The sequence below is a fragment of the Platichthys flesus genome, chromosome 14 (assembly GCF_949316205.1).
Source record: "Platichthys flesus chromosome 14, fPlaFle2.1, whole genome shotgun sequence".
NCBI lineage: Eukaryota > Metazoa > Chordata > Actinopteri > Pleuronectiformes > Pleuronectidae > Platichthys > Platichthys flesus.
This window is the reverse complement of record NC_084958.1, coordinates 2,015,939-2,032,915: the sequence shown is the minus strand read 5'-3', so window position 1 is coordinate 2,032,915 and position 16,977 is coordinate 2,015,939. Positions and strand designations below refer to the sequence as shown.

The 16,977-nt window shown below is 39.7% G+C and overlaps 1 protein-coding gene across 1 annotated transcript in view; it reads left to right on the top strand.

Moving 5' to 3' along the window:
• Positions 1-16,977, top strand: part of plppr4a (phospholipid phosphatase related 4a) — a 59,562-nt gene that overhangs the window by 7,753 nt on the left and 34,832 nt on the right. Inside the window, exon 2 of the mRNA XM_062403634.1 lies at positions 14,931-15,116. Coding sequence (XP_062259618.1) covers positions 14,931-15,116 — 186 coding nt within the window. The remainder of the gene's footprint in view (positions 1-14,930; positions 15,117-16,977) is intronic.

Below are 16,977 nucleotides of genomic sequence, written 5' to 3'. Positions count from 1 at the left end.
TACTGGTACTATATCTATTAAGATAAAGTTTATGGAGTGGAGTTGCCATCAGTTATGCTGTAGTCCTACATAATGATGAATGCTGTCTTTTATTTTTAAGTTGAATAGAAGTAGTACCGGTAGTTTGAATCGGCGAAGGTTTGACTTGTTGCCTTACGTTTATTCTGCCCTCGGTGTGAGGGACGGGTCCGTTAAGTCGATGGATGCGATGTTTAATCATTTAGACCAAACTACAGTAGGCTACGGGCAAACCTGAAGTCACCGTCCTGACATTTCATATACGTCCCGTCTGTGTGTGTGAGTGAGTGAGTGAGTGAGAGAGAAAGAAAGAAAGAAAGGGAGGAACTTATTTGAAATCGGCCGTGCGTGCCTGTTTGTTGTTTATTGTTTTTGATTTAACAATATATAGGTTTAGAGAAATCTGGCTTTCAGAACTCAGTGCCTACCCACTCACTGACCTCACCGCACGTCACTGGCGGTAGATTGACAGGTGACTATGATAGACTATGCAACAATATATTCAACCACCAGATGTCGCCGTCTCAATTACACTCAAAAAACGTTATTGGCACGACTAATGTTGTAAACAGTATTACCTGAGTATTATCAATGCCATTTTTTTTTTTTTTTTTTCAACTTTTTTTTTTTTTTTTTTTTTTTTTTCAATTCATTGGTAGTCAAGGCGGGGCCCTAGTCTTGTTAAGGCGGCCGCCTTAACAAGATAGTGCTGGGGGAAACCCTGGACTGAGAAACTCCAAGAAAATGTATTCCTGGAGACTTACTTTGTATTCATGGTTTCAGATTTGAAATGATAGTATGAATGATCAAAACGATTGGGTCTGAGTTTTGCTTGCTGTAGCCCAGCTTCTGCTTGCATCACCAGGTGTGGAATTTGGAGCTGAGGCAGGTTAGCAGAGTCTTGTTATGACCAACAGTGACATTTGAACGCCTGTATCATGCTAACTTAAAAATAATTTATAAACCAATCAGCCTTGATTAATGACATATATAAGTATCACAGTGACTAGAAGTTGTGTGTGTATGTTTTTTTTGCAGCAAAGACATCTCACACAATTGCATTTTTGCAAAACACATATGCAACAGTCACAATACAACCCCAAAAGTCACAGCCGCCAAGGATTATGATGTGGCATTTGTGTTCTTCCTTTAGCTGCTTCTAGCACCTGTACTTTAACACCTCAAATAGATGAGCATCACAGTTTAAGCAGGGACTGGCTGGCTCATAAACAACGGCTCACTTGAGCGCAGAAACCACCTCTGCTTGTTTCATTGTCCTCATCCATTGTCTCCCACTTGTGTGGCTTTTGTAGTTGTGTTGTGGTTTTTGCGGTTGCGTTGTCACTTTTGTATTTGTGCTATGACTTTTTTAGTTCTGTTGCCATTTTTATGGCTCAGTGCTTGCGAAAGCCAGCGGCCGGTGGCATCATGTTTTTTGTCCGTCCATCTGTCTCATAGTCGGGAAAGAAGGCCTTGAGGGATTTTCTTCCGATTTCTTCCAAACATTCACCTTGACTCAAGGATGAACTGATTATATTGGTTGTCAAAGATCAAGGTCACAGGGCCTCACAAAGTAAAGTATGTTTATGTTTTTCTTGAACATCTGGAGGGAATGTCTTTAAATTTGGTACAAATAATCACTTGGACTTAAAGATGAACTGCTACAATTTTGGTGCCTGGAGGTCTCATGCATTAACTGATTCGAATTTGGTGGTCAAAGATCAAGGTCACAGTGAACGCACAAAACATGTTGTTGGCATCTTGAATAACATATATCAAGACTGACTTGAAAGAATTTCTTCAGCATATGATCAGCCATCACTTAGACGCAAAAATTAACTTTGTAGATTTATTTTGTCCAAGGTAAGGGTAACAGGGATCTCATATGAATCTGAAAAAAACTAAGTTTCAGACGGAAACTGCACTGGTTGGCACACTGAACACTTTAACCACAGTGCAGTATTTCTAGTTTACTTAATCAATTGTGCGAATTGTTGTTTTTAGTGTTGTTTTATTTCCAATGCTGACACTACAAAATGCAACAGTTGTTTTGTGATTTGATTCTGATACGCCCCTATCTTTTGATTTTTGTTCCGGCATTCTTGACTTCTTATATTTTCTTTTCAGTTCCTGTGATTTGTGTGTGCAGATGGCCCTGAAGTTTCGGGCTGTTTTATTGGTATTGGCGTGGCATTGACCTATGCTTATTCGAAATAAGTGACATACGCTTACAATTCACAAAGACAATTGTGTAAAATAAAATAAGGGGCTGAGGGGGATTTTTATTGACCTACCTTTGATGGAGCCAGGTCTTTTTGTGTAGAGTTTACATGATCTCCCCGATATTCTCCAGATACTCCTGCTTCCTCCCACAGTCCAAAAACTAGTACAAATTTGGGTAAGGTTGATTGGAGATTGTAATTTGACCATAGGTGTGAATGTTAGTTAAAAAGGTTGTTTGTCTCTGGATGTTGGCCCTACTCTACACTGGCGAGCTATACAGGGTGTACCCCACCTCTCAACCAAAGTAATCTGAGATTGGTTGTAGTTCCCCAGAATACGATGTGAGAGCACAGCAGGATTCACCATGAGCGAGTGGAGGGGTTGATGACACTTGTTACACGCGACAGACTCGAATTGAAAATAAATTTAAGAAAACTAATATCTCCTGTTGAAAGGCGGAGGCATACAAGTGGAAGACACCTACAAAGATGTCTAGAGAGTTTGTGGTAGTAAGAGTGTTGTAAAGAAAATCACATGATCTCTGCAGCAGAATTAATACATCACTTCCTGCCTCTGCCTGCTGCACCAGGCTGCACCTCCTCTCGCCGAGGAGATTTGATGCTTTTGTGAACGCGTCCATGGAGAGAACCTCCTGCTGCGTTGTGCATCTGTAAATAGCAAACTGCGTTGCCAATTCTCATGATTTGACCCGCTGCTCATGTCTTAAAACAGCTCATGGTATTGGACAGTGGAGAGTTGCTATCCCTGCTTCCTTTGTTTACATTGTAAATAAAACAGCAGCCATAAACATGCACATATATTTATTGCTGCCGAAGAGGATGATGGTTTGCTATTAAAACTTTCCTAATAACCACAGTCCCCACTAATCCTCTAGACATTATCAGTCCTGTTATATTGCTTTCCATCTATTTTGTTACATGATGAGGTCAGAGTAGGTGGATAGCAGCAACCTGTAAAGTATGCTTCATGTGTGGTAGTGCTATTAGATGTAGCTGGGGCGGTGAATTTATTTTCTACTGTTGCCCACTCACAGGACAGACAAAACTACCAACTGTTTGAGATCCTACCTATCTATCACATCAGTTATTTAACTGACAGATGGGAACATAACATTGTAATACTGAGGAGACGTTCTTTAAATGTGTGGTTATCCTATAAAGGGCGGCAGCTAACTATTATGTTTCCTGTCCATTGATCCAGTGCTTATTTTCTCACATAATTTATTCATCATTTTGTATGTGAATTTTAGAGAAATGTGGAAACTGTCTCTGATATCTTCAGTTGTCATGTTCGAGAAAACTACAAATTCTCACACTTGAGAAGCTTGAACGGCAGAGAAAGGCATTTTTGTTTGAGATTTTACTGAATCAATGAATTGGTTCTCCAAATTGTTGGGGATTTATTTTTTTACTGTTGAATAACACAGCTTCACCCACCTTCAACAAACGTATAGCTTTCCTAGTTTCTGTTGTGTTTTAAAATCAGACTGATTGAGATGTCATATACAGAATGGCCATTTGCCTTTTTCACAGTGTCCATATTGTCAGTTGTGGAATTTGTTTACTTTGTGTTTGTGTAGTATAAAGATGTTAAAATGTATGAAAGAATCAGATTAATTTATCATTAATCATCCACAATTATATCCTGTATATGATGATGTGTGATTTAATGGTTTAATGTTAGTTTTTTCTTGACTTCTGCTCAATGCTATTACATGTCCAAATCAACTTCATCTATCATCCCAACAAGCTATAGGCAGTGCTTCACAGTGTGGCACAATGAATTATGGATGACTGACTGTGTCGGAAAAGCCTGTTGGCACATAGTTTTTGCTGATTTCATGCTTTTTTGTTTTAATTAAGCTGTGTTAACTATAAACATAACACATGATTGAGGCTAGTTTGAGGTTGGCCTATTGTTCCAGAATCCAGTCTGTTGAAGAGACAACATTGCACATCAGTATGTCTTAGTGATGGGAGATTGGGCGGATTTTTTCTATGATTGCTATTGCACTGAACAATATTCAGAATCTGTCATAATTACCACTAGTTCATCCTTTATCTTCTTGAGAGAGCTGCAACATTTTCTATCTCACGCGCTGTCACACCATCCTACCCACTGACTGGCTGCTAGGCAACATAGCCCTCTGAATGGGATGTATTTTTATATCTGTGTGTTCAGGGAAAGGAGAAAAACATCACCACTGCAGCCTGGTTTCCTGTGTGTGCACACTGGCCACTTGGGCTTTGCTTGATACGTCTGTAAAATGATAATCATCATGTTTTCGCTTCATCAGATATGCATTATATAGTACACTTTGGATGATTAAAGGAAAGGTACAGTATGATGTCATTACTACATGAGGATCACTACACTACTGCAGACTGGATTCAGTTCACTGAAACTGCATGTATGAGGTAGTATAAATGACTGTACTAAACCCTGTGTGCAATACTCTCTTCTGTAGCTGTAGCAGATGTGCCTCTTGTTGTGGGGCAGTAAATCAGTCCAGTACAGTGGCCTATATATCATATATATATATATTACATTGTTTTCACACAGTTCTAACAACAAATCTAGCTAGTCTGCCCAGCACATCACCAGGACAGCGCTACCATCCATAGAGGACCTCTACACCCAGCGGTGCAGGAAGAAGAGCAGCCGGATTATTAAAGACCCCTTTCACCCCAGCCATAAACATTTTTGCCTGCTGCCATCTGGCCGACGTTACCGCAGCACCACCAGGCTCAGAGACAGTTTCATCCCCCAGGCCATAAGACTTTTAAACTCCTCTGAACTGCAATAACTCCATCAAACTAGCACCGTGACATATTTGCATATTTGCACTTCTTTTGTTTTATTTTCTCCTCAGCTGTTCATATATATTTAGATATATATACATTATTCCCTATTTTGATATTCTATTTCATACTATTTCTCTTATTTTATTGTATAGTGTGTAATTACTTGAGCATTGTTAGAAGAGAGCCTGAGACTCAAGCATTTCACTGCCAGCGACTGCTTAATGTTATTGCTGTGATTTGACAAATAAAAAAAATCTTGAATCTTGAATGTACTAGTGGTGTGAGCACTGCAGTGTCGGGAATAATAAGGAATACTGAGTTTTAATTTTTTTCCCCAAAACTGAGACATTTGGTTTAGTTTGAAAACCCAAGGGTTGTGTTTTAGTGTGAACAGGCAGAAACAAAGACGTCTATATATGATTATGTAGAATAGAGCTGGGAATCGCTGGGTAACTCACGATACTATACAATACATGATACTGTGATGGAAATCTGGAGATACAAGAGGCTGGAAACAACAACGTTATCTATGTGTATTTAATAACCCCGAGAGTCCTAAGGATCTCAGAGTGAAGATGGAGAACACTCAAATACAAGGGATATAGGAGGACAAGGAAGTTTGCCTGAGCCAGTTCAGACTGTTCTGCATGGTAGGTTTAGACAGGAAGTAAAGCACAGTGGGCGGCTGTGGCTGAGGGGTAGAGTGGTCGTCCTCCAACCTGAAGGTCAACGGTTCGATCCCCAGTCTGAACCATCTGCATGCCGAAGTGTCCTTGGGCAAGATGATGAACCCCGAATGGCCCCCAATAGAATAATGAAAGTGCTGCAAGTAGATGCACTGTATGAATGTGTGTGTGAATGGGTGAATGTGAAACTGTAATGTAAAAGCGCTTTGAGTGGTCATCGAGACTAGAAAAGCGCTATATAAACATAAATCCATTTACCATATCCATTTGTTACTGTAAATGGATTTATGTTTATATAGCGCTTTTCTACAGTATTTACAGTAACAAATGATTTCCATTGGGTTCTTTGGACAGTCAATAAGTAATGGAAAGGTCATACAGGTATATAGAAAAGTCATACAGGTTTCAGGTCATAAACATTTAAGGTCATGGGGTCTTAGGCAGGTCTTCAAAAAATTTCAACCACTCTTAGTTCATTTTTCCAATACAATACATGGCCCACTATAACTATAATATCACAATTGCATTCTGCTATAATTGATATTTTGCGAGACATAATATAACGATACATGATTGGATCTGTCTTACTGAATACGAAATGCCTCTGAAGAGGTAATGTGCAGGAGTTGTGTATTTATTAACTGCACTTTGTTGTCAGTTTGACACAAACTGAGATGAAACAAGACAAAAAAGTCTGACCTCATTGTATCTCAATGATGATATATTGCTGAATCAATGTATTGTCCTACCCCTATTGTTTTCTGATTAGGCCTACTCGCCTTCGAACAATGAAAGCAGCATAGATAATAAGAGTTGTTAGCTATTAGTCAGTAACAGGTCTACCTTATTGTTAATAAAAGAAAAGAAACTCCTGCTTTTACTATTTACGAAAATCTGCTTCCAGTTGGCACGAGCATTGCCACGTGACTGGTCATGTGACATAGGTTTTCAGGTGTTTAAGTATGGACAGAGAATATTTCTGGTGCAGAGCTAAAACTTGTCTGGATGGTGATTGTTTTAGTTTTAGAAAATAATTTGTATTAGTGTGGACGTAGCCAACATCTCTGTGATTGTGGCATTCCTGTTGTGGCAGAATATTCAATGACACTGGACAGTGTATCGATCAAATAATATAACAAATCTCTAACTTTTTATATTAAAAGCCCTGGTTTGATGCAGTAGTCTGACAATACTTCCCATGATTTTAACTGAGCTTGAAATCATTATGTGAATATAGACTTAAACAAAAATATTTTAATTAACATAGTTAACACAAAGTAAATTATATTTTTCTTCTTAAAAGTAAACCAATACTGATCAATGCTATATACCTGATTGCCCTGAAATATGTATGCCTGTTGTTATGATTGTTTGAACTGAAGTAATTTGTTATCCTCCAAGATGGCTACTAATATACATTTTTTTATGTGAAAATTCTCCACGTTACAATAAACTGTAAAACCTCTTAAAGATACTTGGTCCTCCACAATTGATAAATTAACCTACTGGAATCAATGTGGAGAGTCCAACTGCTTTTAATATATTGTATCAGATAAAGGCAAAATCTGTGGTTACTGTACATGTTTGTATGTACACTACCGTTCAAAAGTTGGGGTCACCCAGAAAAATTTTGTGTTTTCGATGAAAAGTCACACTTTTATTTATCAAATGAGTTGCAAAATGAATAGAAATATAGTCAAGACATTTTGATATTTTAATTTTTTTTCAAAATTTATTTTCGTCAAAGAATGCTCCATTTGCAACAATTACAGCATTGCAGACCTTTGGCATTCTTTTTTTTTTTTTTTAACAATATATTTATTGAGTTTTACACATAAGAAACATACATTCAAACATTTATAAAGATACAAACGTTTATGAACACCCCCAACCCACAATCAAACACTCAGGGTAAAGAAAAAGAGGCAGAAATTAAATAACTTATAAGATTAAATAAAATAATAAAAAAATACATATATAAAAATATAAGAATAAATGGAGGTGAATAAAGACATAAATATACAAATACAAATCGATCAAATCAAAAGCCTAGATAAAATCACGTTCTCTTATTCATAATATTAGTTAGTTACAATTCATATTCATCCTATTAGGTGCTGTCTTTCGGCTTGGTACAAAGTGATTAGGAGGATAGATAGCTAATATACAGAACTTTGCCTCAAGAGGGACCTCTATGGCAGCTATACGTGCTTAACCAGCTTAACCAGGTTAACTGTATTCTTCCAAAACAACTGAATTCTTGGAGCTTTCCCACATACAGTGCAACAGTGTGCCAACATAAACATGGCATTTAGGACATTATCAGGATTGTCAGGGTTAAACATATTGAGTTTCACAGGCGTAACATATGTCCTGAAAAACCATTTATACTGTAACAGTTTCAATGCAGTGTTAATTGTCTGCGTTTATGCTTTTAAGCAAGTATTTTCCCACTCATCCTCAGTAATATCTGGTCGTAGATCGTCCCTCCAGGCATTAAGTCTGGAGTGTGAGGTGTCTATGGATTTGGATCTCAGCATAGTATACAATAATGCCACTTGTCTTCGCCTATTTCCCCTTTTTACAGTAATACTCTCTGTATCTGAGAGGGGCGGCTCCTCTAAACTTTGGGTCTGTGATGCTATAAAGCTTCTTAACTGTAAATATTTAAAGTACTGTTTTCTAGGGATGCCATATCTATGAACCAGCTGATCAAAAATCATTAGTTTCCCTTCTACATATAAATCAATTATTTTGCCCAAACCTTTGTCTGCCCATTGTTTGAATCCACCATCAGCTCTACCAGGAACAAAGCTGTCATTGCCCCATATCAGGGAGAATTGGGAGAGTTTGGGTGCAACCCCTATATAAGCATGCGCTTCATGCCACACAGAGAGGGTATTCTTAACAAATGGATTTTTTGTCTGTTTCTTGAGTGTCTTAATAGGAGCAGAATACATATATGATTGAAGAGGTAAACCGTATGTTGCAGTGCGTTCGATAGCTATCCATGCTGGGGGGTCAGAGGAGAAGTAAAACATAGCTGTGCGCAGCTGTGCTGCCCAATAGTACCATTGTAGGTTAGGTAGCTGAAGCCCCCCTCTGTCGTAGGGAAGGTACAGTAAGGAGAGCCGCAGTCTTGGACGCCTGTTATTCAATACAAAATTTTAGAACAATTTCCTAAGTTAACTGAAAAAAGTTTGTGAAAGTGGGAGAGGGTTTGATTGAAATAAATAAAGGAATTTAGGGAGGATTGACATTTTAATTATATTAATACGGCCTAACATAGAGATCGGCATTGACATCCACCTACTCAAAGATTTGTTTGTGGATTGTACTATGGGATCATAGTTGATAGGGACTATATTCTCAATTTCCAGGACTATTTTGATTCCTAAATATGTAAATCCCTCCTGGGTAGCTGAAAAGGGGGTAACTACTTTTGGGTTTTGTCTTTCATGTTCATTAAGAAATAGTATGGCTGACTTTGAACTATTAACTTTGTAGCCAGAGAATTCTCCAAACGATTTGATTAGGTCAGCGAGTTTTGCAATATATGTATTCAAGTTGGACAAATAGACAATAACATCTAAGTAATAACAGCTAAGAGCGAAATAATATGCTCCAGTTCTCCTATTTTAATACCGGAGATTTTTGGATTATGCCTGATGGCAAAGGCCAGGGGTTCAATAGCAAACAAAAACAAAAGAGGCGACAAAGGACAACCTTGTCGCGTGCCTCGGTGAAGACTAAAGGTTTGTGATATGAGGTTGTTTGTTATTATATCTGCTGTTGGTTCTGTATATAAAAGTTTCACCCATTTAAGGTACTTTTCTCTCATCCCAAACCTTGCCAAGACCTCCATCAAATATTTCCATTCAATCCTGTCGAAGGCCTTTTCGGCATCTAATGATAGGATTGCATTATCTTTGGCATCACGCCTTTCATGTAATATATTCAATACTCTACGTATATTATGAAATGCCTGGCGCCCAAGAACAAAAACATTCTGATTATTAGAAATTAGGGATGGAACACATATCTCTAGTCTCCTAGTTAAGGCCTTGCATAATATCTTTGTGTCGCAGCACATTAAAGATAGGGGGCGATAGGATCCCCTTTCTGTTGGTGACTTGCCAGGCTTTGGTACCAAGGTTATTAGTGCAGACCGTAAGGATGGGGGCAGGATTCCTGATTCATATGCCTCTTCGAACATTTCTAGCAGTGGAGGGAGCATTTTCCTGGAAACAATTTATAAATCTCAATAGGAATCCCATCCGGCCCTGGGGTTTTTCCAGTTCTCATGTTCTGCACAGCTTATAACATTTCCTTAACCGTAAATAGTTTATCCAGTTCAGTCTTATCCTGATCTGTTATAGTCGGGATATCTAATTGGTCTAATATAATTGAATTTATAGCTCTATCTGTTTGCATTCTTTAATTCTCCATGCAAGAAGCTTCCCTGCTTTGTCACCTTGGTCATAGTAGGATTGTTTCAACCAAAGAAGATTTGCGGCAATTTTATTAGTGGAAAGCTCTTTGTTTCCCTAGCTAACAGAAGAAGCTCTTTATGTTTCTCTGGGCTATCATTTTGATATAAATCTAACACCAACATTTTAATCTGAGTCGCAATATTGATTAGTTCTTCAAAATGGGACTTAGATTTAAAGCTTGTATAGTTTATCATCATGCCTCTAATGTAAGCTTAAAATGCTTCCCATTTTACACTTGCACTTGTTTGATCTGTATTCAACTGGAAGTAGATGTCAATGTTATCACCAAGAAATGTAACAAATTTGGGGTCTTGCAGCCATTTGGTTTGAAAGCGCCATCTAGAGGGACATCGAGCAAGCCTTGGTATATAAAGGGTTATATAAAGGGTTAGACAGATGGGAGCATGGTCGGATAGAACTATACTATCATAACCACATTCATTTACCTGGGGTAGTAAACTCATGGAGAAAAAAATAGTCAATACGATTGATCCTGAATGGGATTGATTTGTGGATCAAAATGATGACGCCTCTGGCTTGGGAGTTAAATGGGGCAGCAAAATAATGTGAGATTTAAGTAGTCTAATCCTGCCTAGTACCTGTTTTAATTTCACTAGCTTATTCAACCCTCTGACATTCCAGGATGTGATCTTAATATCTTATTTACCTACCATTCGGTATTAAATCAATTATGAAGCAGAGCACCTTATGGGAGATGGAAATACTACACATTTTACCCAGGCTAATAGCAATAACAGTAATGAGAAGAAAAAAGAGAAAGAAAAAAAAACAAAAAAAACAAACACCACCTATATAATAGAGATACCATGAAGTCCCCTATGCATTTTCCTGAACGAAATACATTGAACCCCTGAAGTAACTATGCGCTTCGGTTATTTTACATGTCTGATCCTCGTAGTGAGGAGCAGTGTGGCGTGATAGCATGGAGAGTCCTATTCTCCTGCATGCTTATAGGCATTGCTTTAGGAAGGCATACCGTATAGGAGCCCCAGGGACTGTAGCTGCCTTTTACCTTTGGCATTCTAGCTGTTAATTTAGTGGGGTAATCTGTAGAAATTTCACCCTACGCTTCCTGAAGCACCACCCACAAGTTGGATTGGCTCGATGGGCACTTCTTGCGTACCATACGGTCAAGCTGCTCCCACAACAGCTCAATGGGGTTGAGATCTGGTGACTGCGTTGGCCACTCCATTACAGACAGCAAACCAGCTGCCTGCTTCTTACCTGAATAGTTCTTGCATAATTTGGAGGTGTGCTTTGGGTCATTGTCATGTTGTAGGAGGAAATTGGCTCCAATCAAGCACTGTCCACAGGGTATGGCATGGCGTTGCAAAATGGAGTGATAGTCTTCCTCATTTAAAATCCCTTTACCTTCTATAAGTCTCCCATTTTTCCAGCACCAAAGCAGCCCCAGACCATCACATTACCTCCACCATGCTTGACAGAAGGCGTCAGGCACTCTTCCGGCATCTTTTTATCTGTTCTGCGTCTCACCTGTTCTTCTGTGTGATCCAAACCCCTCAAACTTTGATTTGTCTGTCCATAACTTTTTTCCAATCTTCCTCTGTCCAATGTCTGTGCTCTTTTGCCCATATCAATCTTTTCTTTTTATTGGCCAGTCTCAGATATGGCGTTTTCTTTGCCACTCCTAGCATCCCGGAGTCGCCTCTTCACTGTAGCTATGACACTGGCGTTGTGCGGGTACCATTTAAAGAAGCTGCCAGTTGAGGACCTGTGAGGCGTCTATTTCTCAAACTAGAGACTCTAATATACTTGTCTTCTTGCTGAGTTGTGCACCGGGGCCTCCCACTTCTCTTTCTACTCTGGTTAGAGTTTGTGCTGTTCTCTGAAGGGAGTAGTACACACCGTTGTAGAAAATGTTCAGTTTCTTTGTAAATTATCGCATTGGAATAGCCTTCATTTCTAAGAATAAGTATAGACTGGCGAGTTTCACATGAAAGCTATTTTTTTCCGGCCATTTTGAGATTATAACCGAACCCACAACTGTGATGCTCCATATACTCAACTAGCTCAAAGAAAGACCAGCTAAACAATTTTCAGCTGTGCTAATATAACTGCACAAGGGTTTTCAAGGGTTTTCTAAGCATCCATTAGTCTTCTAAGGCGATTAGCAAACACATTGTACCATTAGAACACTGGATAGTTGCTGGAAATGGGTCTCTGGATATTTCATTAAAAAACAGACGTTTTCGCCTAGAATAGTAATTTACCTCATTAACAATGTATAGAGTGTATTTCTGATTAATTTATTGTCATCGTCATTGAAAGAAATAGTGCTTTTCTTAAATAAGGAAATTTCTAAGTGACCCCAAACTTTTGAACGGTAGTGTCTGTATTTTTCAAGTCAGAAGGAACACAGTTAAAGGTTGCAAATCCATTAAAAGCAGAACTCTGATAAGGTGTGAAAATCAGGTTTTAGATTCGAGCTCAATCGGTACAACCATCAGGGGAAATGTACTGTTTGACTAAAGGATTGATCGAACCATTAGGCGACCCACGACCCATCCTCAATCTTCAGAAACTTCTGTTTCGAGAGCTATTAAGTCCTACGCCTCGGCCATACCCCTCTGTCCCAACAGGTTTAAGGACAGCCTACCCCTACACGTGAATGCGCAAAACGAAGGGGATGGGCTAAGGGGCCAAGGGGTGAAATGGGATTGTGCCTTGGTGTTATTCAGTTGAGATTTGCATGATTCATATAACCAATCACATCTAAAAGGAAGTTGACAGTGGCCAGTGTTGTAGAATGGTAATACTTGACATGCAACAAGCATTTGACACAGTGGATCATTGGATTTAACTTTAAGTTTATTAGGGAGGCCTTTAAGGATGCTAACATTTCTTGTTAAATGTTGTCAATCAAATGTATATTTTTTAGCCATGGGGGGGGGGGGGGGGGGGGGATTTGCTGTCAGTCTTAGGGCTGAACAATTTGGGAAAATGATCTAATTGCGATTTTTTCCCCCAAATATTGCGATTGCGATTTATTATGCGATTTTTTTATTTATCCTCTTTCCCCCGCCCCCCCCCCCCCAAAAAACGTAAAGAAAGATTTAAATATGACCAACACAATATTAGATACATTTACTGTACAATATTCTGTCCCACATTTTTATTTAACTGCTCATTACAGAAACAAACCGGTGTGCATTTAAGTAATTTAATCAAAGTCATTGTAAGTATAAACACAAGCCATGCACTTTTTAAAACCTGTTTGCAAAATTTACCACCAAACATTTTTTTAAATTATAGGTGTCTTACTGCTCCCAAGTCAGTAACATTTTCAGTGTTGGGAAGGATACTTTCAAAACGTATTCCGTTACAGAATACAGGCCCAAAGTGTAATCTATTACGTATTCCGTTACATTAACTAATCTGAGTAACGTATTCTGAATACTTGGATTACTTCCACATTGAATTGCATTTGTGTAGGAATACGCCGTTGTTATAGTCAGTGGAGCAGCAGCAGTTTAAGCTCTCAGTCCGCGGATGTAGCGGGCCAGATGGATGCGCTGGAAGGGCAGCTTGCGGATCAGCAGCTCCGTAGATTCCCGTTCATGTCCTGGTGGTCGTGCAGCAATATGAAGGCGCCGGGCCTCAGCATGCTGAACAGCTTTGTCTCGCAGATGTGCATGTTGGTGACCGGGGGGCTCTGGAGCCCCGCCGCCATGGAGCTCGGCTTGCTTTTTCGGAGGGGCGATTTTCAGGTCTGCCGCCCGCACCGCGGTCACCGGCGAGATGAGCTCGCTCTGTGAGTCCGCCACGTCGGCCGAAGACTTTAGGACCCTGTAGGTGATGTCCTTGAGCAAGATACTGAACCCTGGGTGGCCCGTCATAGAATAAAGTGATGTACAAGATGCTCTCTATGAATGTGTGCTAGTATGGTTGAATGGCAAAACTGTACTGTATCGCTTTGAGTGGTCATCAAGTCTAGAAAAGCGCTATATATATATATATATATATAAATACAGACCAATTACCTTCCTCTCTCCCATTCTGCTTCAGCTGCCATTGCCTGGAAACAGTTGAACATATATCATTAAATAACTAATCACACTAGTTCAACTTTCCCACTCGTCTTTTACAATTTCTAAGTTGTCTGTTTGGCTGATACCTCTGGTCCACACCTCTTTGTGCCTGCTCAGGATGCGCACCTTTGAGTCTATGTTCCTCTGGATTAGGAAGAGTTAAAGAACTAAAGAACTATTATCATGTTTTGATTCAATGTGAAATTCGGAAACTGCTCTACAATAAAATTCTACCCATTTGAAATAGTAAAAAAAAATCAATATGTCGTTTTCAAAGTTGATGTTGTTGCAGGCCATCACCAATTAGTCAATGTAAAGGAAACACTCTAGGAAGAAGACAATTATATAATTATAATACATAAAGAGAATTCTTCATATTTTGCAGGTCTGATGTGAAGCCAGATGTGGCTCGTGGGCCCCCATCTGACAATCATTTCAATTTCTCTTCTATTTGTGCTGTCCACCTCTACTTATTATGACGTTATGAAAAATGTATTGTTTTTTTATCAATACTGAAACTCAACTGTGGAATCAGCACTGGGTTAGATGTTGTGCCGTTGGTGTGTTGTTGTTCTAATCTTGTTTTTTTGTATTGTTCTTTATTCTTTACTGCAGCTCCCTATCCTGGCCTCCTCTGTTGTCAGTCTTTACTTTTTGGAGCTGACGGATATTTTCCAACCGGTGCATTCTGGGTACAGTTGTAATGACCGCAGTCTGTCTCTGCCCTACATCCTACCCAAACAGGAAGTCTGCCCACTGCCTCTGCTCTTCAGTTTGGCCTTCGCTGCTCCCACCGCCACTGTAAGTAAACCTCCCACTGCATGAAAAAACAGAGTTTTGGCCCCGTAAACGTTCCTAATTCCCGGCAGCTAAAGACTGATTACAGCCTGTGAATTCTACATTAAGGTTGAATTATAGTACTGCGACTGCAGCCACGGCTGGCCACGCAGTTGCATCGACGGACTTGTTTTGGTTTATGGTTCCCTAAGGGTTGCGTGTGTTACAAAGCAATTCCCCGCCAGAAAACTAGGTGGAGTAACGTGTTTTGTCAAAGACGACCTTAGAGACGCCTTATTTCTTCTTCTTCAACTGTTTATTTACATCGCCTCTGCGGCTCCTCGTAGCCTTTTCTGGCGGACAAATCCGCCAGTCAGTGATGGTTTATACAAGTGGTCATACTTTCGGATTTCTTCTGCCAAACACTCTTTTTGGTCCATATGCGTCCTTCTAAATCTTCCGTGGTTTCTGCCGGTATTATGGGGCATGAAACCGGATACTAGACTCTGGACGGTTTTAACTTTAGAAACAGTTTAAGTTTTTGTTAAAGGAAGTTTTGGTTGACAAATGCTCCTGTTTTTCTTGTGGCTATCTTATGCCTTTTCTAAGACCCTTTTCTCCTCTGTATTGTAATTTTTACTTGTTTATGTAAATGCAGGGCACCATTGTAAACAAGAGCTCTGCTCTCAATGGGTTTATACATTGAGTTTATACATAAAAGCTACCTTATCTATCAGGTCTCTCCACAGATGGTCTATAGGCTGGGGCAGTCTGAGACTTGTTCTGAAGCCACTCCAGTGTTATCTTTATTGTGTACTTTTGGTCTTAATCATGTTTGAAAAGTTTAAAATTGTGTATGTGCCCTCTGGAGCAACTTTTCTTTAAGAATCTCCGTTTATCTAGGGAAAACACTTGCAGGACAATACCGCCACCATTCACCATATGAACGGTATTGGCCAGGGGATTCAGTTTGATTTATTTCAGTTCAATATTGTTTTATTCATATGAAGCCAAATCAAAACATTGTCTCAAGGCACATTACATAGTTAGGATGAGACTTTACAATGTTATAGAAAAACCCACAACGAGCAGCATGGCGACTGTGGAGAGAAATAGCTTACATGCAATGTATGAAAATGTACCACCAGTTAAGTTAATCCTTTAAACGTATATATATACCACACACCACACATGCCAAGTTTTCCTTACTTTGCTCCACTTTGCAGCGTATGAAAGAGGCAGTCATTATTAAAATTATATTTCACATGTGTGATCATAATATGGATAGAGGAGATAAAATATCAATCAATCAATCAAATTTTATTTGTATAGCCCATATTCACAAATTACAATTCATCTCATAGGGCTTTAACAGGGTGTGACATCCTCTGTCCTTAACCCTCAGCAAGAGTAAGGAAAAACTACAAAAAAAACCTTTTAACAGGGTAAAAATATGTAGAAACCTCAGAGAGAGCCACATGTGAGGGGTCCCTCTCCCAGGACGGACAGAAGTGCAATAGATGCCACGTGCAGGACAACATCATCAATAATCAAAGTCTGTAGCAGCATTGATGAGGGTAGACATCCCGAAGGACAACCCCAACATGACATGCCAAGCAGTCCCGCTGCAAGCACAGTCCATGCTCAGCAACCATCTAGACCACGATCCACCATCCAGACCAGACGCCACTCCAGTCCTCAGTCACCGTCCATCGCCGCCCACCAGGAGGACCCATCACAAGCCACCACCGCGGTCCTGGTCCACCGCCCGTGCCCAATGCCAACGCGACACAGGGTCCGCCACCAGCACCACGATCAGCCCAAATGACTCAGAATCCGCCACACTGGATCCAACACCGCGACCCCCGGTGCGCGATCCACAAAC